Source organism: Chlorocebus sabaeus, chromosome 15 (genome assembly GCF_047675955.1).
Source record: "Chlorocebus sabaeus isolate Y175 chromosome 15, mChlSab1.0.hap1, whole genome shotgun sequence".
In the NCBI taxonomy this organism is placed as follows: Eukaryota; Metazoa; Chordata; class Mammalia; order Primates; family Cercopithecidae; genus Chlorocebus; species Chlorocebus sabaeus.
The window spans coordinates 32384095-32410265 of record NC_132918.1 but is presented as its reverse complement, the minus strand read 5'-3'; the positions used below and the strand labels follow the sequence as shown (position 1 = coordinate 32410265).

Below are 26171 nucleotides of genomic sequence, written 5' to 3'. Positions count from 1 at the left end.
CAATTCATTGTGCCAGACTGTGAGTGAGATGTTTAGTGCCCTTGGCCCTACCCAGTGAGGGCAATAAAGATGACTTTAGGAATGCAGCGTGGCTAGCAACCAACTACACCTTGGCATTGTCTCCCTGGAAGAGGAAATGGGAATGACTCCCAGTGGAATGTAAGCCCAGAAGGTAAGTTAAGGTTGATTGCAGGAAAATAAAATTACATTTCTTGCACATGAGTTTGGGGGTAAAGCTTGGCACTCAATTAAAACGTATGTAGTGGAAAGAATTCAAGATTAGGAACAGCGCTGCCATGGACGTGTATACAACACCTAAGCGAGCACCAGTCAAATCATATACATTACAGCCTTGTATATTTATTAAGACAAATTTCTCATTAATAGAAGTATCATGAGAGGGAGGCACTTTTTCTAATTTGAGCAAAGGTGCCATATGGACTAGAGGCAGCCCTATTGGGCGTTTGAGGACCTTGGGATCTATGCTCTTATAGGTCACTTAATTGCTATGCACCATTTTCCCATCTCTCAAAAGGATATAAAGCAAAGCTATTAGAAGACTGGTAAGTCAGCTGACTGGAAAGAAGATAAACATGAAAAATAAAATGAAACATATATTTCTTAGAAAATGAATGTATGATATTTTAAATTTCTTTTTAATTTGAAAGAAAGATTGTAGGGTTAGACAGAGGTTCCCAAACTATCTTAGTTCATGAGCCCTTAGTTCCTCAGTAATTTTTTCATTGTGCCCCCTAGGTCTAAAGAAATACTGAATAGGTCCATTGTTGTATAATTTAGATACAGACAGCATATTTCCGACCTAAAAACTTAGTAACTTCAAAAATAATGCACATAAATTGAAAGAAACATATTTTTGTATAACTCTTAAATAATCATACTAACAGATGGGTGCCTGCCTAGCACAGCACAATTTTTCAAATCTTAGAAACTGACTGAATGTTGCCGCCAATCTTTCCTGTTACACTTTAACAGGCACTTCATTTTCATCATAGTAACTTTCAAAAACCTACCTTTCCAATGATATGACATCATCTAAAACAATGTAGCGCAATCTAATATTGAAATACACGAACTGCCCTAAACTAACACATTGCACAATGTCTAATGCATGCCAAGTTTCTCTCAAAATTTGTCCCATAACCCCTTGTGAGTTCACTGTGGCATCTCATTCTCAGAGGACCTCTATGCACTGTTTAAGACAAAGGGATTAGGACAAGGAAACCCTAGACACATTGAACTTAATTGTAGTAAAGGTGTTTGTAATGGCCTAGTACTCATGGCTCTGGAAAGCTATAATTAAGTTAAAAGTTCAGCACTCAAGAGCCTGTTTATTTTCTTTTGGGCACATGAGATAATGTCTTCAGAAACATTATGAAAATTCTGAGGTGCTATAACAACAGTATTTGTAAAATTAGCTGGGGAAAGAGCTGTCCACTAGAATGTAAGTTCCAAAAGGCCAGGCAGTTTTGTAACCTCAATGTCTAGAATAATGTCTGGGATATTACTAGTCCTTAGTAAGTATTTGATAAGTCAATGAAAGAAACATGAAATCACTTACATATTGAAGTCTTGGTGTTTTTAATAGAGTTGCAGACTTGGCTTGGGTTTCATGCTTTTTTCTGTATTTCCTTAGTCAGTGTCCTTCCAAATGAAACCTAAGCAACAGTGTAGTTACAGATTATATATGTAAAAGTGTTTACTGCAAATATTTGCTCCATAAATAGTTAATTTTTAAAATAGGGAGGCAAAGTATGGATGGTAGTGAGAATACAGGCTTTGAGGTAAGACAAATCTGGGTTTGAATTGACATCGAATTTTAATTATTAAAATTTAATCAAATTATCAACTTTCAAATCAGTTATCAAAATTCAATTACCAAATTTCTCTGGGTTCCAGCTTTTTTATATGTAATATAGGGACAAACATAATATTAGACATGGTTGCTATAAAGGTTAAATGAGAAAACATATGTAAAGCACTTAGTGCAATGCTTGGAACATATGAAGTGTAAATGAGAGCTATTATACTATTAGGCAATTTTTCAATTTACTTCGCTCATCTCATTCCTCACTCGGAAGGTGAGTTTTAAGACATATGAGTAGAACTATACATTAGATATACCAGGCAAATGCTCAAATGCTACTTTAGGATTTCACTGGTCTGGAATGTTTTTCCACTAGACATCCACTTCCTTCTTATGGGTCTTTGCTTAAATTCCCCTTAGTAAGGCATACACAAAACTTTCTATTTATAGTTGCACTTCTCCATACTGCTTACCCTGATCAGCTTTTCTGCCTACCACTTATCACCTTACAATATACTATTTTCTATTTTGTTTATTTTGAGTCTGTCCTTATAAGAACATAAACTCCAGGAAGGAGATTTTTGTCCATTTTGTTCAATGATGCCTAAGATTGTAGATCAGTCCCCAATACTGGGTAGTCACTCAATAAATATTTGTGGAATTGAATTTATGTGATTTGAATATATTCCCACTGAATTTTGAACTTTTTAGTTTGGGTCCGCTTAGCTTGTCAGCGTGATTTTGAAAAATGATTACCAGCTTTCATCCTGCATCTTTTAAGTATGACTCATGACTCACATACCATATACCCAGCACTCACCGAGGAAAGCTCCAGGTACCCAGCTCAGTTCAATCACTAGCTGTGTGAACCCTGGCAATTTATTCAGCTTCTTTATGTCTTGAATGTATCATCTATACATGGGGATAAAAGCCATCTCTACTACATAAAACTGTTAATGAGGATTCAATGAGGTAATGCATATGGAGTGCCTACGACAGTGCCTGGCACACATTCAATAAATATTAGCTATTATGATGATATTTACAGCCAAGTCCAGGACCCTCTCCTCTCAGTCCTGTTCTGCTTCTCTATTCCTCCCATGCTGGAGTATTCATTCTCTCCTGACCCACCCTTTCTTTCATTTCCACCTCTTACCCATCAGTTCTGAAAATGATGTCAAGGTCTCTTCAGTGCCAACTCTCCTGTGCCCTCCTATTTTTTTTGCATTTTTCGTTAGATCCAAACTGCTTTCCCAGGCTTCAGCTAATTCCCTAACTAATCTGTGCCTAGACTAAAGCTTTTGTAACAATATGATTCTAAAAAAATTCCCATAGAAACTAGAGGGTGACATTACCAAATTACTTGGCCTTAATCCAGAACCATTGTAATACTATCTTTTATCACATAACTTACTCCATTTCAAGTTTCTTTTTTTTTAAGTGTGGCCTACTTCACATCTTGTGCTTGTACTATTTTAAAGAGGAAAACAATTTAAGGTCTTGTAAAACAATTTTGTTTGCCTTGAAATTTATTTAGAAATTTTAGAAATTGTGTATCTATGCTCTCAGAGCTTTATTCTGAGTCCAGAAGAAAAGAAAATATCCTCTTCCCTGGATGGGCTGTGCCATCTCATCTTGGGCTGTGAAATCTGCCCTACCTCATGCTACTAGTCTCAGGGGAAGGAAGCTGGCAGAGAACTTGGCTAAAAAGGGGGAGTGGGGAGTAAAAGGTCCAAAGGATTAAATTTCCAGCTCTCAAAATAACCCCTGACTACTCCTGTCACCTCCAAATCAGGCCCTGCACACTTCTTCATGCTGGCACAGTGCCACCCCTCTGGCCTGATCCCAGGGGGCCCTGATGAGCTATGGATGCCCCTTTATCTCTGCAAGACAGCCCTGTAGAGAAGCTGGGGAGCCCACTGAATTAAGGGTGGACATGCAAGATGTATTTTCTCTTTTCTTAAACTCTTACCGTTCTTCTCCTTACTTAATCTCTCTTCTGTCTTCTCCTCCATCTGTCTCTAGGCTCCTGAAAGGCCCCGTGATAGTGTTCTCTAAAACGCAGTAATTTGAGTACCACTATCATGATGTTCCCCTCCCCTGCTCTGCCTAACCCCCTGCCCCACCATATCCAAATCCCACCTGTTCTATTCGATAGCTTACTTTTTCACTTAAAAATGCAAAATCTAGCTCTTAATGTATAGCACTGCTTTAAATTTAAAATCAGTTTCCTTGCCATAAATGGAAAGCTCCCTGCTAAATGTAATGCAAACAAAAATACATGGTAGTGGAATTTTAGTTGGATATGGCTGCTTGCTGCAGGCCTGTGCCTGAATCCTGCTGTTAAGAAATGCTGGAGAAGTGTTAAAAATATATCAGAATCAAAGTGAGACTTGATCTTTGAAAGAGAGACACAGAAAGACAACCGAAAAGAGAGCAGCTTTCTCGTTTATTTTTTAATACTACGTCTACATATCACTTAAGCGTTTCCCACTTTGGGAAACATTATTGCTTTGAGTTTCAAACTCACAAGAGGTAAAAAAGTTTGTTGATATCTAATAGGCTTCATCCCATTTCCTTAAAGAACTATTTGCTAACTGTACTAAAAAACGTTTTGCACATTTTTTTTCTCATTATTTGTTCACAGCTTTTGAGTACCAGAGAATGTTTCGGATACGGGACTAATTCCTGTGGATGACAGAATGCGACCGTTGAATGGGACATTGGGTGTCATCTGGTCCAAATCTTGACCCCTTTTCATTTTCCCCGAAAAAAAAGACTTGCGGCTCGGAACCGAGGGCGGCATGCCCAAGGTCACAGAAAGGGTGGTCTAATGTTTTGGTTCCTGCAGCCCAGAGAACAAGCTATCCCATCCCACGGGAGCCTTGGTGAAAAGCTGCCCGGCCGGCGCAAGGCCAAACTTCTCGCCCCCACTGTGTTGATTGTGGTTGCCAGGGCAGCCGCGCATTGCTCTCCGCCTCGTCCTGGTGACGTCACAGAGCAATGTCCAATGGGAAAGCACCTCGGCGTCACGCACCTCCTTTCCCGGCGGCCACCGCCTGCGCAGCGAGTGAGGCGTCGTCAGTGCTGGAGGCAGGCTCCGGTCGCGGCCGCGGCTAGTTAACATCGGTTTTCCAATCTGTCCGCGGCTGCCGCCGCCCAAGACAGAGCCAGAATGTTCAGGATGCTGAGCAGCAGTTTTGAGGATGACCCCTTCTTCTCGTGAGTTATGGGAGCCAGGAGTCCGCGGTCGCGCGGGAATTAAGGAATTTTGAGGGGACCTATTTTAAGGGAAAAGAGCGAGTTTTAGAGGACGAGAGAGAATTCGGGGTAACTCTGGAGGCAGTTTGAAGGAGACGAGGATATAGAGCCCTGGGAGGGAAGGGAGAGGAGGAGTTAGGGGTGTGTGAGAGAGGGAAGAGAAGGATTTGGGCGCATGAGGTGAAGAGAGGAGGGTTTGGACGCGTGAGGTGGGCAGAGGGAAGTTTGGGGACGTAAGGTGGGGGGAGGAGAGTTGAGAGCATGAGGTGGGGGGAGGAGCTTGAGGGCGTGAAGTGTGGGAGGAGGGTTGAGGGTGTGAGGTGAGGGAAGGGTTTGGGAGCATGAGGTGCGGGGAGGAGGGTTGAGGGCGTGAGGTGAGGGGAAGGGTTTGAGAGCGTGAGGTGGGGGGAGGAGGGTTGAGCACGTGAGGCGGGGGAGGGTTTGAAAGCGTGAGGTGGAGGGAGGAGGGTTGAAAGCGTGAGGTGGGGGGAGGAGGGTTTAGCGCGTGAGGCGGGGAAAGGGTTTGAATGCGTGAGGTGGGGGGAGGAGGGTTGAGCGCGTGAGGTAGGGGAAGGGTTTGAAAGCGTGAGGTGGAGGAGGAGGGTTGAGCGCGTGAGGCGGGGGAAGGGTTTGAAAGCGTGAGGTGGGGGGAGGAGAGTTGAAAGCTTGAGGTGGGAGGAGGGTTGAGCGCGTGAGGCAGGGGAAGGGTTTGAAAGCGTGAGGTGGGGGAGGAGGGTTGAGCGCGTGAGGCGGGGGAAGGGTTTGAAAGCATGAGGTGGGGGGAGGAGAGTTGAAAGCTTGAGGTGGGGGGAGAAGAGTTTGAAAGCGTGAGGTGGGGAGAGGAGGGTTGAAAGCGTGAGGTGGGGGGAGGAGGGTTTAGCGCGTGAGGCTGGGGAAGGGTTTGAAAACGTGAGGTGGGGGAAGGAGGGTTGGGAGTGTGAGGTGGGAGGAGGAGGGTTTGGGAGAGTAAGGTGGAGAGGGGAGGGTTGGGGGAGTAAGGTGGAGAGGGGAGGGTTGAGGGCGTGAGATGGACGAAGGAGGATTTGGGTCGTGAGGTGGGGGAAGGGTTTGGGAGCCTGAGGTGTAGGGGATAGTTGAAGGCATGAGGTAGGGGGAGGAGGGTTGAGAGTGTGAGGTGGGAGGAGGATTTGGGAGCATGAGGTGTGGGGGAGGGTTGAGGGCATGAGGTTGGGGGAGGAGGGTTTTGGAGCGCGAGGTGGGGGGAGGAGGGTTGAGGGCATGAAGTGGGGAGACGCTTTGGGAGCATGAGGTGAGGGAGAGAGTTGAAGGCGTGAGGTAGGGGGAGGAGGGTTGAGGGTGTGAGGTGGGGGAGGGTTTGGGAGCATGAGGTGCGGGGGAGGGTTGAGAGCTTGAAGTGCAAGGAGGAGGGTTGAGGGACTGAGTTGGTGGGGAGGGTTTGGGAGTGTGAGGTGCAGGGGAGGGTTGAGAACTTGAAATGCAGGGAGGAGGGTTAAGGGCATGAGTTGGTTGGGGATGGTTTGGGAGTGTGAGGTGGGTGTAGGAGGGTTGAGGGTGTGAGGTGGACCAGGAAGATTTAGGGGCTGAGGAGGATTTGGGGGCGTGAGATGTGGGAAGAGGGTAGGGGAGGAGGGTTGAGGGCGTGAGTTGGTGGGGAGGTTTTGAGGGCGTGATGTGGGAGGAGGGTTGAGAGCGTGAGGTAGGGGGAAGAGCGTTGAGGGTGAGAGTGAGAGGTAGTGGGAGGAGGGTTGGGGGGCATGAGGTGTGGGGGTAGGACGGTTGAGGGTGTGAGGTGGACAGAGGAGAGTTGATGGCGTGCAGTGCGGGGAGGAGGGTTTGGGGGCGTGAGGTCGGGGGAGGAGGGTTGAGGACGTGAGGTAGACAGAGTTGAGGGCCCCAGGTGCGGGGAGGAGGATTTGGGAACAGGAGGTGGAAAGAAGTCCTAGTAGCCTCCCTCCCTCACACTCCCGAGGTGCGTGCTGCTCTCCACTTGGCCGGACTTTGGGTGTCCGCCATGGCTTCCTGTGTGCAGAGGTGGCCTTTGCCCCTGCAAGGGCTTTGCAGGTGACAACTGCCATCTCGGTGAAACTTATGGTGAGAATTGTGTTCACATAATTTCAAATGGGATCAGGGAATATTTTATAGCTCCCCTTAAAATTGCAAATAGGAGCAGGTAATATTTTATAGCATGACAGTTCATTGAAAAGGGGAAGTTTTTAAAACAGCATTTTCCATGTGAGTGGGGAATGTGTCTGTGAGAGCACAACAAAGTTAGAGAGTTGTGCTCTCTCTTCGAAGTTGTTGGACGTTGCCAAGTGCACTGTTTTCTTTGCTCGCTTTGTTACAGAGCTAACCTTGTTTGTGAAGGGACTCCTCTTTCTGTCAAAACTAAAAATAGTACAGGGAGCTAATAGTTTAACACCTCAGGTAAGCAAGTGCCATTCATTGCCTTATGAAGGTTCCCAGTGAATTAATGTGATGCCCTAGGAAGAAGGCATCCAGAAATTAGTTTCACTATGATTTATTTTTGAGTAGTGGGTTTTTGGGGTTTTTTTCTTAATTCTAACTTTGGCCATTGTTACAAACATATTGACATAGTCTAGTTGTATCCCTAAGAGGGGAAATTTGTAATACTTTTTAGCCCAAGTGTTTTTTGCCAGTTTGAATTTTGAATTCATGTCTAGTTTATTTTGATCCCTTAAATTTTCTAGGTTTGCAATTTGGAGAGCATTTTTTTTTAAAGGTTTTAAAATCACAGTTTATTGCACATATTTTTCAAACAATATCTGTGGGGGGGAGTGTTGTGTGTGTGTGTTCGTTTGTTTGTTTGAGACGGGGTCTCACTGTGTTGCCCAGGCTAGAGTGCAGAGGCTCACGCAGCCTCCCAGGCTCATCCTTCTGCCTCAGCCTCACAAGTAGCTGGGACCACAGGAGGGAGCCACCACACCCTGCTAATTTTTTTTGTAGAGACAAGTTTTCGCCATGTTACCCAGACTGGTCTCAAACTCTTGAGCTTAAGTGATCTGCCTGCCTCAGCCTCCCAAAATGCTGGGATTACAGGCATATACCACTGTGCCTAGCCAATGTTGTTGTTTAAATAAATGATTGACTTAAATGTGTTAGTACTGATTTAAAGCAAAATAACATTAATAATTAAAAAGATAATGAACAGTGGGAAATGAAATGATTAATATAGAAAAATAAAATAACGTTTTTTCCTGAAGATTATTTTATTAAGGCATATAGGAACTCAGGCAAATTTATTGTGCCATTTTAGTTAACTTGTTTAGGAGCTGTTGGGATATGGACAGTGTTATTTTAACAAGTTTAAATTTTTGTATTATTGTGATTCTCTCTTTGGAAAGCCAGAGGCCAGGCATGATGGCTCACACTTATAATCCCAGCACTTTGGGAGGCTGAGGTGGGTGGATCACCTGAGGTCCATAGTTCGAGACCAACCTGACCAACATGGTGAAACCCCATCATTACTAAAAAAGAAAAAAAAAATACAAAATTAGCCAGGCGTGGTGACGCAAACTCCCAACTACTTGAGAGGCTGAGGCAGGAGAATCACTTGAACCCAGGAGGCAGAGGTTGTAGTGAGTCAAGATTGCACCATTGCATTCCGGCCTGGGCAACAAGAGCAAAACACTATCTCAAAAAAAAAAAAAAAAAAAAAAGAATATTTGAGCCAGAGAATATTATTTTGTAAAACCCATAATTTTATTATTTTGTATTATATAAGCTCTGGCTTTCAAGAGAATCACAGTACTACAAATCCATAGATTACTGAGCTGTTGAAGTCGTTCATATGTAAATATGACATCATACAATGGGTAACAGCTAAGAAGATTATGATCGACAATTTTTGAGTTGTATTATATCCTTGATTATACCAAAAGTTGTTTTATATCCTTCATTGTTATAGTTAAGGATTCTATCTTTAACAAAACTGTGAATGTGTAATGAGTATAATATGTTCTTTAAAATGTCTAGCGGAAGTGTAATTTAAACTCTTGGGTGATTCTTTCTTAGCAAAGGCAATGAATTGATCAAAGTGAATTCAAACTTGGACCAAAGAAACATTAAAGCCATATCTCCAAGCAGCTGCTGTTGTGGGTAGACATGAATTAAACTCACTAGAAGTCTCAGCCAGATTTATTCCTGAATGGTTCAGACAGGTGCAAACACCAAACTATAGGCTCACTTTTGTTTAATGCATCTTCCAACAGGCAGTCATTTGTTCATGTCACTCAAATAAAATTTTTAGCATTTGCTGAACATATGCATATTCAAGTAAACATTTAAATATTCCCCTACCTCTAATAATAAAGAAAGAAAAACCTGGGCAAATTTTAAATGAGCCATATTTAGTTGATTAATTTTTAGCCCAATTATAATGCAATGAGAAAAATTGATTTACTAAATTTTGTTTCTGTAGAAAAGTAATAGCTGTTTAGCACTTCCTTATTCAAAGAACAAATTTAGTATTTCTTGAAATACTTTTCTTCATTGTAGTCAAATCACATCCACATATCTAAAGGAAAAGTTGACTGGTTTTCTTAAGTAAGTGTATATTAATGGAAACAAGCATTTTACTCTGCATACTTTAACCATACTCTAAGCTGTAAATGTCCAGTGAGTTTGGAGCTCTAAGCAAAAGGACCTCCTTTTGAAGTGCCTATTTTAAAACATCAGATCGTATGAAATCCTTTAACCTCATGCAGTTATATTTATTATGAAATATTTCAAACATACTGTAAAGGTGTAACAAATACTTTATAATAATCTTTTTTTTTTTTTTTTTTTTTTTTTTTGAGGCGGAGTTTCGCTCTGTCGCCCAGGCTGGAGTGCAGTGGCCGGATCTCAGCTCACTGCAAGCTCCGCCTCCCGGGTTCACGCCATTCTCCTGCCTCAGCCTCCCGAGTAGCTGGGACTACAGGCGCCCGCCACCTCGCCCGGCTAGATTTTTGTATTTTTTAGTAGAGACGGGGTTTCACCGGGTTAGCCAGGATGGTCTTGATCTCCTGACCTCGTGATCCGCCCGTCTCGGCCTCCCAAAGTGCTGGGATTACAGGCTTGAGCCACCGCGCCCGGCCAATAATCTTTTTTTTTGAGGTAGGAGTTAGAAAATGTTGCATAGGTAACTTATTTATGCATCTTAGAACTACTTGAAACTCTGTACCTTCAAATAGAAAGTAGAGTGGGGAGGAGGGAGGGAGAGAATTAGGAAAAATGGCTAATGCATACTGGACTTAATACCTAGATGATGGGTTGATAGGTGTAGCAAACCACCGTGGCACATGTTCACCTATGTAACAAACCTGCACATCCTGCATATGTACCCTGGAACTTAAAAAAAAAAAAAAAAAGGAAAAAGAAAAGATTTTGTGAGGTGGAAAAAAAAAGTAAAATGATACATACACCAAATTTTGAATTCTTAATTTTAAAGTAACTTTTGTTCTTCATAATTTGATTTTGGAAAACACATAACAACTCCCTTTCTGCCTTCTAGTGTGTTAAAACGTGAGCTGCTCGGTGTGTACTATTGATCTGTACACACTGAGATTATAAATCAAAATTAATTTTTAAATTGTCACAACTTCTTCATAGTGCTCATTGCATATAATTCTTCTAGAATAGTGATTCTCAAACTTTTAACAAGTAGGAAATCTAGGAATGATAGTCTTAAATTTCCTTTGCCCCTCAAGACAAAAATTCGTATTAAAAATCCTACAAGAGTCTGGTATGTGGCTGGGCACAGTTGCTCACATCTGTAATCCCAGCACTTTGGGAGGCTGAAATGGGCAGATTGCTTGAGCCCAGGAGTTCAAGACCAATGTGAGCAACATGTCAAAATCCTGTCTCTACAAAAAAAAAAAAAAAAAAAAAAAAAAATTCCAGGAATGGCTGTGCATGCCTGTAGTCCCAGCTAAGGAGGCTGAAGTGGGAGGATCGATTGAGCTTGGGAAGTCAAGGCTGCAGTGAGCCATGAACATGCCACTGCACTCCAGCTGACAGAATGAAGCTCTGTCTCAAAATAATAATAATAATATTCAATGTAAGAAGCTTAAGGTTACCACTTCATGCTAGTAACAAATTAAAAACTGAACCACCTGAGAAAACAACAACTTTTCTTATATCTAGCAGAGAAATGAAGTCACTGGGCAAATCTCTGCCCCCATAATTGAAGATAGGCAGATCCAGAGAATCACAACTTAACTGATGCAGAAACCTCCTCAGGAACCAGTGTGAGGGTAGTAGGAAAACCTGACCTGTAGTTGACAAATTACTGGAGACTCAGAGTGGACAAGTGTCAGAGTTAAAAACTCCATGGTCCCTCTAATTTTGTGGGTTTTACCTGCAGGAGCTCTACCACGTTCTCACAGTGAATATTGGAGAATATCTTCTCATGCTTCCAGCAGAACAGAGGGGGATGGAAAGTAACCATTAAATATGCCAGAGCATTCTGTTTTTCTTAGCAAGGCCTGCAGTCAAGAGAAACTTTTTTACCAAAGCCCAGTCTACCTGAGGGAAGGGAAATACCCAACTCCAGCTCCTCCAGCCATCTGATCACACTGGAGGAGGACTAAGGCATACTGCTGAGGTTTACCACCCAAGGTCAGGCTAAGCACTTTGCCTCCCCCAGCACCTTATCACTACATTACTAAAGGTCTATTTACTGCAGTTCCCTTTACCCAGTAACTATGTACTACTTCCAACAAAACATTACGAGGCATACTAAAAGGCAAAAAAAAAAACAGTTTGAAGAAACTGAACAAGTATCCAAACCATATTTCTAGCAAGGAATATTGGAATTATCAGACCAGGAATGTTTTTAAACTATGATTAATATGCTAAGGGCTTTAATGGGAAAAGCAGACAACATGCCAGAACAGATATAAGCAGAGAAATGGAAATTGTAAAAATAAAATAAAATGCTAGAGACTAAAAACATTGTAACAGAAGTGCAGTGTGTGGTGACTCTCGGCTGTAATCCCAACACTTTGGGAGGCCAAGGCAGATGGATCACCTGAGGTCAGGAGTTCAAGACCAGCCTGATCAACATGGCAAAATCCTGTCTCTACTAAAAATACAAAAATTAGCCAGGTGTGGTGGCGCATGCCTGTAATCCCAGCTACTCGGGAGGCTGAAGCAGGAGAATTGCTTGAACCCAGGAGGCAGAGGTTGCAGTGAGCCGAGATCGTGCCATTGCACTCCAGCCTGGGCAACAGAGGGAAACTGTGTGTCCAAAAAAAAAGGGTAAAAGAAATGAAGGATTCCTTTTATGGGCTTATCAGTGGACTATGAACAGCTTAGGAGAGAATCTCTGAGCTTGGGCATATGACAGTAGAAACTTCCAAAACTGAAAATCAGAGAGAAAAAAAGACTGAAAAAAACCCCCACAATATCCAAGATCTGTAAGGCAACTACGAAAGGTGTAACAGGTGTAATGGGAGTACCAGAGTACAAAGGAACAGGAGCAATATCTGAAGAAATGAAGACTAAGAATTAGCGCCAAATTAATATCATACACCAAACCACAGATCTCAGAAGTTTAGAGAACACCAAGCAGAATAAATGCAAAACAAACAAAAAACAACTAAGCCTAGGCGTGTCATATTTAAACTGTAGAAAATCAAAATTAAAGAAGAAATCTTGAAAGAAGCTGGGGGGGAGGGGTGGAAAAACCTGTAGAAGAGCAAGGAAAATAATTTTGTCTGACTTCTCTTCAGAAACCATGCAAGCAAGAAGAGAATGGCATGAAATATATAAAGTGTTGAGAGGGGAAAAAAAAAAACCCACTAACCTAGAATTCTGTACCCTGCAAAATTATCCTTTAAAAGTCAAGAAGAAATAGACTTTCTCAGACAAACAAAAATTTGGTGAATTTGTTGACAGTAGACCTACCTTGCAAGAAATGTTAAAAGAAGTTCTTCAGAGAGAAAGAAAATCATACGAGTCAGAAACTCTGATGTACATAAAGAAAGCAAGAGCATCAGAGAATAAGTTAAGGTAAAATGAACACGTTTATTTTTCTTATTCCTAATGGATCTAATAGAGAACAGTTTGTTCAAATAATAATAGGCACACACACATTTAATGGATTGAATGCCAATCTACGTCGTATATTCTTCTTCCCTTTCCCCCAACTGTATCTCCCTTCCGGCCTTAAGTCTGCTCAGTAATTTCCAGCAGCAAAATGTTCTTTTCTCCTTTGTGTTGCTAGTTTAAAGCAGTAGTTGAAAATGACTGTATGTGACAGGGAAATAACTAATTTGCAGTCACTCCACTCTTCCCCTCACTTCCCTTTTGGATGATAGATTATTGCCCCCAGGTGCTATTTTGCTGCAGGGAATCTGTGAAATAAAGGAATCAACAGAAAGGATAATGTGAGGACACACGGAGATGGTCACCATCTGCAGGTCAAGGAGAGAACAGGCCTCAAGAGAAACCAACTCTGCTGACACTTTGATCTCAGACTTCCAGCCTCCAGAACTGTGAGACAATAAATGTTGTTTAAAAAAAAATACAGGGAAAGAAATAAAGGGAAGAACAAGAAAATTAGCTAGAGAAGCTAATTTGATAGAAAAAAGATGTAAGTCTATTCGCCCTTATAATGTAAGAGTTTGGGAAGCATGTAAAAGCAGGAAAGCTACTTTAAAAAAAAAAAAAAAAAAAAAAAAAAGGGCAACGCAAGGTCTGAGAGACAGAGATGGAAAATGGAAGTCTTAGATACTGAACCAAACTGTAGGACCAAGTACACATACAGCTACTCCCCCCAGTTCATATCTATGGAAGTAGCTTTACTTTTATTCATTTCCTAACATTCATTAATTTATTTTATTCTAAATATATTGTTTCAAACATTTTATAAAAACTGACACCATGAAAGACAGAAGCTATGCTAACCAAACGGAAGAACCAACACTTAAGGAATCAAAGTTAATGAAACAAAGAAGATTATAGAAAAGAGTGTAATTAAAATCTTGAGGAGACTTTTCATTTCTACTGTGACCAACAGAGCTCCAACTGGACCAGCTGTCTTGCAGTTAACTTTATAAGCCCAGGATGAAATACAAAAACAACTTACTGGAGAAGACACTAGAGAATGACCAAAAAGCAGATACTTGCTGGAGAGCTCTCAACAGCTGAACAAAAGGAAAGTTACAAGTCTAGCATAAAGGCAGGCCCCGTCTCTTACATGTAGAGTGACTAGAACTGTTTGAAGACCTTTAAAGTCTTTTTGACCTAACAACCAAAGACAGAGTTCAGTATAACCACAGTCACTGGAAAGGGAGGGAGAGGAGTCCCCAAAAGGAGAAAGCCAGAGAAGAGTGAGCACCAAATACTGTGAATAAATTCTGTACAAATTTCTGTCTAAGGCTTAACCACATACGCATAAGACAGACTCAGAGCAGTTCAACTAATAAGGATAAATGAACTAAATGGAGATTTGAGCTACCACACGAGAGACAGAATTTGACCTTTAAGGACAACCAGATTAATTACCTACTTCAAAAAAAACAACACTCTGGGCCGGGCGCAGTGGCTCAAGCCTGTAATCCCAGCACTTCGGGAGGCCAAGACGGGCGGATCACGAGGTCAGGAGATCGAGACCAACCTGGCTAACACGGTGAAACCCTGTCTCTACTAAAAGATACAAAAAATTAGCTGGGCGTGGTGGCGGGCGCCTGTAGTCCCAGTCACTTAGGAGGCTGAGGCAGGAGAATGGCATAAACCCGGGAGGCAGAGGTTGCAGAGAGCTGAGATCCAGCCATTGTACTCCAGCCCGGGCGACAGAGCAAGACTCCGTCTCAAAAAAAAAAAAAATTAAAAAAAAAAAAACACTCTGGAGGAATATATCAAAATCCAGACCCTATACAACATAATATCCACAATGTATGGGTACAACCCAAAATTACTTAACAGGAAAATGTCACCCATTCTCCAGATTAAAAAATAAGACACTTATCCTGAAAAGACCCATATGTTAGAATTAAAAGACAAGAATTTTAAAGCAGTTGTTATAATTTTGCCCAGTGAAGTAAAGGAAAATATGCTTGCAAGGAATGAAAGGATATTGAATCTCCATAGAGAAAGAGAAAGTGTGTGTGTGTGTGTTTATGTATACTTTTTTAGGTATATACCCCCCCACCCATAGAAAGTCTAACAGGAATGTCCAGTCTTTTGACTTCTCTGGACCACATTGGAAGAACTGTCTTGGGCCACACAGAAAATACACTTAATACTAATGATAGCTAATGAGCTGAAAAACAAAATCTCATAAAGTTTTAAGAAAGTTTATGAATTTGGCTTGGGCCGTATTCAAAGCTGTCCTGGGCTGCATGTGACCCACAGGCCACAGATTAGACAAGCTTGGTCTAGAATAATACAATATTTGAAAGAGAAAATTCACTGGATAGGCTTAACAGCAAAATGGAGATGACAGGTGAGTCATTAAAATTGAAGATAGATAAATGAAAGTTAATCTGAAAACCAGAAAAAAATTGGGGGAAAACCCTTTAGAAATCTATATGAAAATATTGAAATGTCTAATGTTTGGTGTAATTGGAGAAGAGGGAGAGAAATGGCATAAAATTAGTTGAAAAATAATAATGGAAATTACCCAATATGGTAAAAGATAAAACTCTGAAGAATTAAGAAGATGTAAGTAAACCTAAGCTGAATAAATATGAAGAAAACCATGCTAAGTTCATCATAGTCAAACCTCTGAAAGCAAATGATAAAAAGAACAATCTTGAAAACAGTCAGATAAAATGATACATTGACTGGATACAAGATGAAAACATTTGAATTACCTTTGATTTATCACCAAAAGCAAGAGGCCAGTAGATAAAGCAATAACATCTGCAGAAAGAAAAAAATAAAAAAATAAAAAACTGTCAGCCTGGGTTTATCTTGTGAAAATTTCCTTTAAGAATTATGAATGAAATAAAATATTTTCAGGTAAAAGAAAACAGAGAATTTATTGCAATCATACCTACAGAACAAGAAATGTTAAAGTTGTTCTTCAGTGAAGGGAAATTAGATAGCAATTTGGACATTAAAGAAGGAAAGAACAACCTTGAAAATGTTAAATATGTGAATATATATGAAATATCTTGCCAGGTGCGGTGGCTCACACCTGTAATCCCAGCTCTTTGGGAGGCCAAGATGGATGAATTGCTTGAGCCCAGGAGTTCAAGACCAGCCTAAGCAACATAGTGGTACCCATCTCTACAAAAAATACAAAAATTAGCCAGGCACAGTCATGCACATCTGTAGTTTCAGCTACTCAGGAGGCTGAGGTGGGAGGATCACTTGAGCCTGGGTGTTTAAGGTTGCAGTGAGTCAAGATCATGCCACTGCTCTCCATCCTGGGCGACAGAGCAAGACTCTGCCTCAAAAAAAAAAGAAAAAAAGAAAAAATAAAAGATCTTGCTGTAGCTCAGATGTTTGACCCTCAAAATGTCATGTTGGAATCTGATCCCTAATGTTGGTAGTGGGAGCAAATGAGAGGTGTTTGGGACATGGGAGGGTGGATTCTTCATTAATAGATTAATACCTTCTCTGGGGGGTAGGGTGAGGTGACAAGTGAGTTCTCACTTTATTGCTTCCCCAGAGAGCTGGTTGTTAAAAAGAGCCTTTTACCTCTCCAACCCTCTCTTGCTTCCACTCTTACCATGTGATCTCTGCACATACTGGCTCCCCTTCACCTTCCTCCATAAGTGGAAGCATCCTGAAGCTCTCATCAGAAGATGATGCTGGCTCCATGCTTCTTGTCAGTCTTCAGAACCATGACCCAAATAAACCTCTTTTCTTTGTAAATTACGCAGCCTCAGGTATTCCTCTATAACAACACAAAAATTAACTAAGACATATCTTCAGAGTTGGGAGAGGATATTATCTTTAGAGATGTCAGAGGGTAGTGCAGCCATTTAACGAAGAACCAGAGATACAGAAAATTAAATTTGTTTAGAAAATGAGTTAAGCAGAATGTTCACAAGCAACGAGTAAATTAATAAGCTTGGAAATTGAGCCAAGGTATTTCTTCCAACATTCAACACAGAATCACAGAGGATGAGAAAAATATGCTTCAAGAAAAGTTTGACAAGGAAGGCGAACAGATAGAAACAAGGTAATAGTAAATACCCAAGGAAGTAATTTAAGAACAATTTCTAGAATTAATGAAAGACTGAACTGTTTTGGAACTCAGATTGAAAAGAGCAATTTAAGCCAGGCGTGGTGGCTCATGCCTGTAATCCCAACACTTTGGGATGCTGAGGTGGGTGGATTGCCTGAGGTCAAGAGTTAGAGACCAGCCAGGCCAACATAGTAAAACCCATCTCTACTAAAAATACAAAAAAAATTTGTATGGCGTGGTGGCAGATGCCTGTAATCCCAGCTACTAGGGAGGCTGAGGCAGGAGAATTGCTTGAACCCGGGAGGCGGAGGTTGCAGTGAGCCAAGATTGTGCCATTATACTCCAGCCTGAGCAGCAAGAGTGAAACTCCGTCTCAAAAAAAAAAAAAAAAAAAAGAAAAAGAAAAAGAAAATGGCAATTTGGTGGTTGTTGGGATAATTTTTTTAAATCTACACTTGGACGCATGAAAATGCAATTTTGATACATTTAAATATATATAAACAAAATAACCATAAAGCATCCAGAGAGTAGATGTCTTAGAAAGAATGAGAACCAGATTGTCATCAGACTTCTGTTTAGCTACACTAGATGTAGGAGGATGATGGAGCAATATTATCAAAATACTGAGAGAAAATAATGGAGATTTATATACCCAAGCAAGCCATTGTTTAAGTTTGAGTATGAAATAAATTTAGACGTAAGATACTAATTTGTGTACAAATTACTAGGTGTTAGAATCCAGGAAGGAAATAATAAGATACAAGAAGCAGTGGTAATTCAGAAGTAAACCATCCTCAACTTTTCTTGATGGAAAGAGACTGAACTCTAGAGCACTATCTCTTCCCCTATTCTTTCAATGGAATTGTTTTTTCACCATTTTTCCATTCCTTGGAGCTAGCACAGGACAGATTAAAAACCCCCAAATAGCTCATACCTGAAGTTTTGAACCTGGATGACTTGGAGTATAATGGTTGTGCCTTTAATAGAAATAGAGACATGAAAAGGAAAAGCTGACTAAGGAAAAAATGTGGAAATATAATAAGGTTTCGAGTTACTAGAATGTAAAAAGGCAAATATTTAATCATAGCTTTATCATTATTTGTAATTTATATTCTGAGTACTTTGGAAAGTATGTCAACTTCTTGGCCAATAGGACATTGAAAATTAGCTTTAGACCTCCAAAGTTCAGGGCTCTATCCCTGCTACCTGGAACTGTGCCTTTTACATATGTGTTCATTAAGTATTTGTTAAATAAAGGAGACAGTTTGCATTAAAACAAGAAGAAATTGAATGCAGATTCCTGACAATATTGTTGAATAGATTGAATGCTTGCTAAAATGGAGATTAATGGGCCATGCTTAGTGTATACTGAATCAAAATTCCAGGTGTATGTCTCAGAAATCTGTAATTTTAATAAGTACCTCTAGTGATTTTTTAAGCATGTTCAAGTTGAAGTAGTCCTTAGAGGACAGGGAAGAGAAGAGAAGAGATAACAGATTAAAACTGGAGAAAGCATGTCTTTAGGGGGCAGTACTTTCAACATTTTAATGTCATTCATTTTTAAAAGATGTTTGCCCATGTACTTGGGGTTCAAGAAGGGACAGACACTGATGGGAGCTTAAGTAACCAGCTCCAGGGCTGTCCTCACTGGCTACCCCAAGATTAGAGTATCAACATTTTGAGACACCAGACACCTATCTGTAACACTCAGAAGCTCTGTAAAGGGCAGGAAGGAAAAGGAACAATTAAGAAGTTTATCAGAGTTCAAAGTTAGAGATACATCAAAGTTAGAGATACATGCTGCTGAAATTCAAGGAGGAAGAGGAATGACCTTTGGGTTTCAGTAGTTGGAAGGTCAAGGGAATCCTTGCAGTTTTAATGCACAGGTGAAGGGAAGGAAAAAGGCATCATCACGTCATTCTGACTCATGCCTCTTTCTTCCAGATTTAAAGGATCTTTAATTAAAGGAGCCCTCCTGGATAATCAAGGCTAATCAAAGTTACCAGAACAACAATCTTAATTACATCTGTAATGTTAATTCCCTCTTACCATGTAATGTAACATATTCACAGGTTCTGGGGATTAGGACATAGACATCTTTAGGGAAACCATTCTGCTTACCACAGATATGTTCCTTAAAAATAACAGTATTTAAAGCAATTTCTAGAAAAACCATCCAGCTCTTACTGCCCAGTCTGCATAGTTTCAGAAGTTGGAAGTGCTGTTAAAATACAGCTTTTTATTAACCTGGCACTATTATGTTGAATGGTATGTCTATGGATGATGATTAAGAGTGATAGCGTGAAGAATACAAGCTTGAATTAGGACAAGTCAAAAAGAGATATTGAAAGCATCAGCACTTGAAGAAGTATTCACCCCAGTGGCAGCAGTCTCTCTATACTATTGGGCTGATTTGTAACTATTATTTCCTGTTGTAATTCAAGGAAATGTTTGAGTTTTTTTCTGAGACTATTGAAAGATTACAAAATTAAATAAATAATCAGAATTTATGACATCTATGCCAAGGAGAACTGTTTTAATCTAGCGAAGAAAGTCTTCTCATATACGTTCCCTCCCTCTTCCCAAAACTTTCCTGATACGCAAGCTATTATCTTTTTCCCTGTAGCACTAAAAAATCTTCAAATAGTCATCTGTATGTGTCTTTTACTTCCTTGTAGCTCATTCACTTATTTCTTTACAAATTTTAAAAAAGAATAAATTATGTTGATTATTCTAATGTACCTTCTGAATTTCCTGTCTGAAAGTTTGTTATCTTAATATCATCTGATATCAGTATTTGTTTATGGCATGCTGCAAAATATACTGATATTGTTGAACTTAATTTTAATTAAGAATATTATAAACTTGATTATATGTGTCTCTGGTAAGCTAATGAACCCACAAATTTATGTGTGGTAAACAGCTACTAAGATAACTTCCAGTGATCCCCACTCCCTGGTATTCATGCCTTTGTGTAATCTCCCCTTGAACATGGGCTGGGACTTACTAATTTTTTTCTAATAAACAATACAAAAGAAGAGATAAGATGTCACTCCCAAAATTACATTTTTAAAAGAGCATGGCTTGGCCAGGCGCGGTGGCTCATGCCTGTAATCCCAACACTTTGGGAGGTCGAGGCGGGTGGATCACGAGGTCAGAAGATCGAGACGATCCTGGCTAACACAGTGAAACCCCGTCTCTACTAAAAATACAAAAAAATTAGCCAGGCATGGCGGCGTGTGCCTGTAGTCCCAGCTGCTGGGGACGCTGAGTCAGGAGAATGGCATGAATCTGGGAGGCAGAGCTTGCAGTGAGCTGAGATTGCGCCACTGCACTCCGGCCTGGGTGACAGAGCAAGACTCTGTCTCTAAATAAATAAATAAATAAAGCGCATGACTTCTGTCTTTAGGTGTTCTCTCACACATGGTGGCTTATGCTGGAGAAAGCAGTTACCATAATGTAAAGCAGCACTGTGGAGAGGTCCACCTGAATGAGCTTAGAAGCACATTTTTGAGACTAGCCAACAGCCATGTGAAGGAACTTGGAAGTAGATTCTCCACCAGTCAAGACTTGAGATGACTAAAGCCTCAACTGATAACTTCATTGCAGCCTACAGAGAGGCCCTGAGTCAGAAGTACCCACTTAAACTGCTCCTGATTCCTAATCAATAGAAATTGTGACATAACAAATGTTATTTTAAGCTAAGTTACAACAGCAATAGATAACTAATACGAGGATAACACATTTAAAACTGCCCTCATTCTAAGTCATCAGTTTTGATGGTTTCATCTAAAGGCAGGAAAATGAACTACAAATCTACAAAAAGTTTATACATCTGTTTCTGCATCATGAGAAACAGATATTTATAGATATTTGCAAAATGTTGAGACCACATTCAGGATGGCCTCAATTAAGACATAAGCTTGTATGGCATAAACCTCATTTGAGGGTGTAGTTTCTCAGACATACAGGTGGTCTTACTCTGCAGCAGCTGAAACTGAAGCACAAGAAGCCCTTGGAACTATTGTCAGGACATGTAAGTCCCATGTACTAAAATACTTGGGCCAGAGAAAACCAAGTATAGTTTAAATAGGAGTTCCCCCTCCCCTGAAATCAAAAGCCACTAAGGAAGAACTTCAAGACTGCAGGTATTGGTTGCAGTGGAGATTTTTCTCCGTAGAAAGCACCACGGTGAGCCTTTAATTAAGAATAGTTAGTAATTTTGCCAAGAAATGGTAGGGGGGACTATCTGATATATAGGATGGTTCAAATTCCATAAACATTATTTATTTATTTTTAATGTTTTTTATTTTTTGAGATGGAGTCTCACCCTATTGCCCAGGCTGGAGTGCAGTGGTGCGATCTTGGCTCATCACAACCTCTGCCTCCTGGGTTCAAGTGATTTTCCTGCCTCAGCCTCCCAAGTAGCTAGGATTACAGGCACCTGCCACCACACCTAGCTAATTTTTGTACTTTTAGTAGAGACGGGGTTTCACCATGTTGGCCAGGCTGATCTCAAACTCTTGACCTCGTGATCTGTCCATCTCGGCCTCCCAAAGTGCTGGGATTATAGGCATGAGTCACCGCACCCAGCCCTCCATAAACATTTATAATGTATACTGTGCGTCAAGCACAGAGGTTGGTAATATGAATGAAGATACAGTTCCTAGTCTAGAAGAACTTATACTCTAAAAGAGGAGTGAGACTTTCGTATATTTTAAAATAAAATTTAAGAACTTGCATTAGTTTCCTATTGCTGCTATAACAAATTACCACATCTTTAGAGACTTAAAACAACAAATTGTCTTATGGTGAAGATCAGAAGTCCAAAATGGGTTTCCCTGGGCTAAAATCAAGGTGTTGGCAGGGCTACATTCCTTCTGGAGTTTCTAGGGGTGAGTCTGTTTCTTTGTCTTTTCTAGCGTCTAGAGACTGCTGTGTTCCTTGGCTTTTGGCCTCTTCCTCCATTTTTAAAGCCAGCAGTGTAACATCTTCTGATTATGACACTACTATCTCCTTCTCATAAGGATCCTTGTGATTACCTTGGGTCCATTGGGATAATCCAGGATAATCTTCCCGTCTCAAAATCCTTAATCACATTAGCAAAATGTGGTAAAAACTGAAGACCTAACCAAGATTCATGGTTGTTTGGCTGAATACATTCATGTTAAGAGAATGAAAAAGGCAAGTCCAAGACTGGGAAAAAATTTAAAACCTGTATCTGATAAAAGTCTGTGTCCAGAATATATAAAGAAGTCTTATAACCTGATTTTTAAAAATAGGGAAAGTATTTGAAAAGACAGTTCTATCAAAGAACATATATGAATGACAAATAACATAAAATAAAACCACAATGAGATGTTATGACACTACAACTCAAATGGCTACAGTTAAACATCTGACTATCCCACATTTCAGCAAGAATGCAGTGCAACTGTAACTCTCAGTTCACAGTTTTTATAAAATTTACATACTCTTCTAATACAAGCCAGCAGTCCTTGCTCTTAGGTGTTTACTTAAGACAAATTAAATATACACAAAGACTAGTACATAAATATTCATAGTAGCTTTATTCATAGTAGCCAAAAACTAAAGACAGTTTTGTGATTATGATATTGATATATGTATGAACTCAGCAATAAAACTGAATGAACTGAAATAGGGAACAACATGGATGAATTACAGAAGCATTATGCTAAGGGAAAGAAGCTAGACACAAAAGATGACATACTATGTGATTCCATTTTATGAATTCTGGAAAAGACCAAACTATAATGACAGAAAGCCTATTCGTGGTAACTGGGGCTCGGAGCAGGTAATCATCTGCAAAGAGACAAGGGAACTTTTTGGAATGATGGAAATGTTCTACATCTTAATTATGGTGGAGGTTATGACTGCACTTTTTAAAATTCATCAAACTGTACAACTAAAATTGGTAAATTTCATTGAATGTAATGAAACAAGGCTGAATGAAAACATCTGTCTATACACACAAGCACAAATCCAGTTAAGCATTTTGCTAATCTTAAACTCACACTTGGAACAATTTTACTTTTTTTAACCTCCAAGGTAATGTATGAGTAAATCCGAGGTCTTTTGGAATAGGTTTATGTATATAAATACTATGAAATTCAGAGGAAAAGCTCTTTCTACTTGGACTTACGAGCAGAAGACAGAATTTTTAAGCTTCGTCTGAGCTGGAGCTACAAGGAAAATTCCTTTTTTTTTTTTTTTTTGGAGACGGAGTCTGGCTCTGTCACCCAGGCTGGAGTGCAGTGGTGTGATCTTGGCTCACTGCAACTTTTGGCTCCCAGGTTCGAGCGATTCTCCTGCCTCAGCCTCCCGAGTAGCTGGGATTATGGGCGTATGCTACCACGCCCAGCTAATTTTTGTGTTTTTCATAGAGACGGGGTTTTACCATGTTGGCCAGGCTGGTCTTGAACTCCTGACCTCAAGCAGTCCACTTGCCTCAGCCTCCCAAAGTGCTGAGATTACAAGCATGAGGCACCATGCCTGGCCAAGAAAACTTTAAAAAAAAACTTTCTAGCTGCTTTATGATGACATCAGAGGATTGAAATTAGAAGGGGGAAGGGTGACCGAAGAAGAATGTAACTGAAGTGGAGAATCTAAAAGGAGGCCAGACTATTGGAGAGGGGATTCCATTGGACTGCAGGAAAGCATAAGATTGCCTTGGTAAAGTGAGCTTCAATCATGGTGTACCTTAAGTTCTAGAATAAGGAATAAGGAATTGATGAGTGGGTCCGTAACTGTCCAACTGGAACAAAGTTGGAAAACCATTGTGATAAGGTAAAAAAAAAAAAAAAAAAAAAAATAGGTTCTTGAATGAGACTTGTGACGAAAGGGTCAACATCAGATTATAGAGTGTTGATATTTATTTTTATGCAGTATGGGATAAAGGTGTAGTTTTTATTATGCTTTAAATGAATTATATTGGATAAAAACAGGTTTTCATTAATTTTATAACTACAGATGTTTCTCAATTTATGAGAAGATTACATTCCAATGAACCCATCACAAATTGAAAATATTATACATCAAAATGCATTTAATACACTTAACCTACTGAGTATCATGAGAACATATACATTAGTTTACAGTTGGGCAACATCATCTAACATAAAGCCTACTTTATTATAAAGTGTTGAATATCTCATGTAATTTATTGAATACTATACTGAAAGTGAAAACCAGCATGGCTGTGTGGATCCTTGAAGTACTGTTTCTACTGAATGTGTAGTGCTTTCATACCACAGTAAAGTCAAAAAACCTTAACTTGAACCATTGTAAGTAGGGAACCATCTAATAGTGGATCTTTATGAGATAATTCTATTTTTGTATAAAATAGAATTCTCTTCTACTCTTCTTGTATCTAACAAACATGTTAGCCCAAAATAATTCTTTGTAGTATTTAACTGCCTACTTACTATTTAAATTCCAACACTGAATCTTCCATGATTATGTATATTTTCAACAGTGAGTCCATTCTTGCACACCGAGAAAATATGCCACAGATGATGAGAAGTTTATCTGAACCCTTTGGAAGAGACTTGCTCAGTATCTCTGATGGTAGAGGGAGAGCTCGTAATCATAGAGGACATAATGATGGTGAAGATTCTTTGACTGTAAGTTCTTTTTTTTAAGACAGTTAGTGAGAAGGCCCTGTAGGAATTTGAAGAAAATTATTACAGAAGTATATATGTATAATGATAGGATATGACTAATATTCTTGTTATAGAAATCACTATTAAAGGGGGGAACTTTGGAAAGGTGAATTCTTGAACAGTGACTTGTCAGCTATATAGAATTCCACTGTGCTAACCAAAACTTTTAGGTCCATAGGGTTATATATTAGAAGCAAAACGTAAACCTTTTTTTTTATATTTATGTATGTGTTTCTCACCTTATAATTTCCTCCAATATCTGAAATGAGAACAGGCAAGGAAATATCCTTTCTCTCCCATACTCATTGTTTTAATACTTGAAAATCGTATCAAAAGCTACAAAGGATTGTCTTTATTGGACCAGGAAACACTAATCTTCTATAATCTTACCTATGGACCTTCAAAGCTTAGATTAACCTTTAATTGTTTCTCGAAAGCCTTACAACTGAAATATATTTTCATATGTCTTGCCTTAGAGCAAAGCTAGACTAGGTTACAAACATACTCAACTAAAATTTTTTTAAAAACAGGATATTTATATATCATAACCATTTTCTTTTTTCCCTTTTTTTTTTCTGTTGCTTTTTCAGCCTCAGGAATAATAGTTCTAAGATAACAAGCCTTCAGGGGTTTCTATAAAGACGAATCTCAGCAATTGAAATGTAGATATTTGAAACTCAGTAAACATTTAATTGGTAAATTGAGAAACTTCTGTATAGTAAATGTCATAATCAAAATGAATTGGATATTATTTTTCCAGGCAATGAGTTGTTCTCTTGTACCTTTTGGCAGTTTTGGTGCTATGGTTCGTATCCTAAGACACAAATCATTTTAGCAATATTTTCTGACAAATATTTATTTTTCATTAACTCAAGCGGACTAAATTGGCCTGCAGCCTCACTTTCATAATGGCTTTTTAATATTTGTACTGAAAACCTCTGTTTCAAGTATCAAACTTACCTTAAAAAGTTTAAGCACATGTTTCCTGAAGTAAGTCATTTCAACATATATAAAATTCATCTTCAAAAATAAGAAGTAGATTTTATTGGATGAATATTTGCTTGATTTACAAAAGGGATCCTCATAGTTGTGTTTGAAAGTTGGGGACTTCCACATGCTTATGATTACTTTCCAAAAGGTTTTTTAAAAAGTACTAAACTGTAGATAGATAAGCACAACATTTGGAAAAACACAGATTGACTGCTTTCTCTAGGATTTTGTTGCCACCTTGCCCGTGCAACTTTTTCTTGTCTGTACTTAAGAATGGCTGCTGTGC

At 39.7% G+C, this 26171-nt stretch overlaps 1 protein-coding gene across 1 annotated transcript in view; it reads left to right on the top strand.

Annotated features, from left to right (window-relative positions):
- Window positions 1–4873: 4873 nt before the first annotated feature.
- The window catches only part of MLF1 (myeloid leukemia factor 1), a 33991-nt gene continuing 12693 nt past the window's right edge, over window positions 4874–26171 (top strand). Inside the window, exons 1-2 of the mRNA XM_008008573.3 lie at window positions 4874–5047; window positions 24709–24856. Coding sequence (XP_008006764.1) covers window positions 5001–5047; window positions 24709–24856 — 195 coding nt within the window. The 5' untranslated portion in view covers window positions 4874–5000. The remainder of the gene's footprint in view (window positions 5048–24708; window positions 24857–26171) is intronic.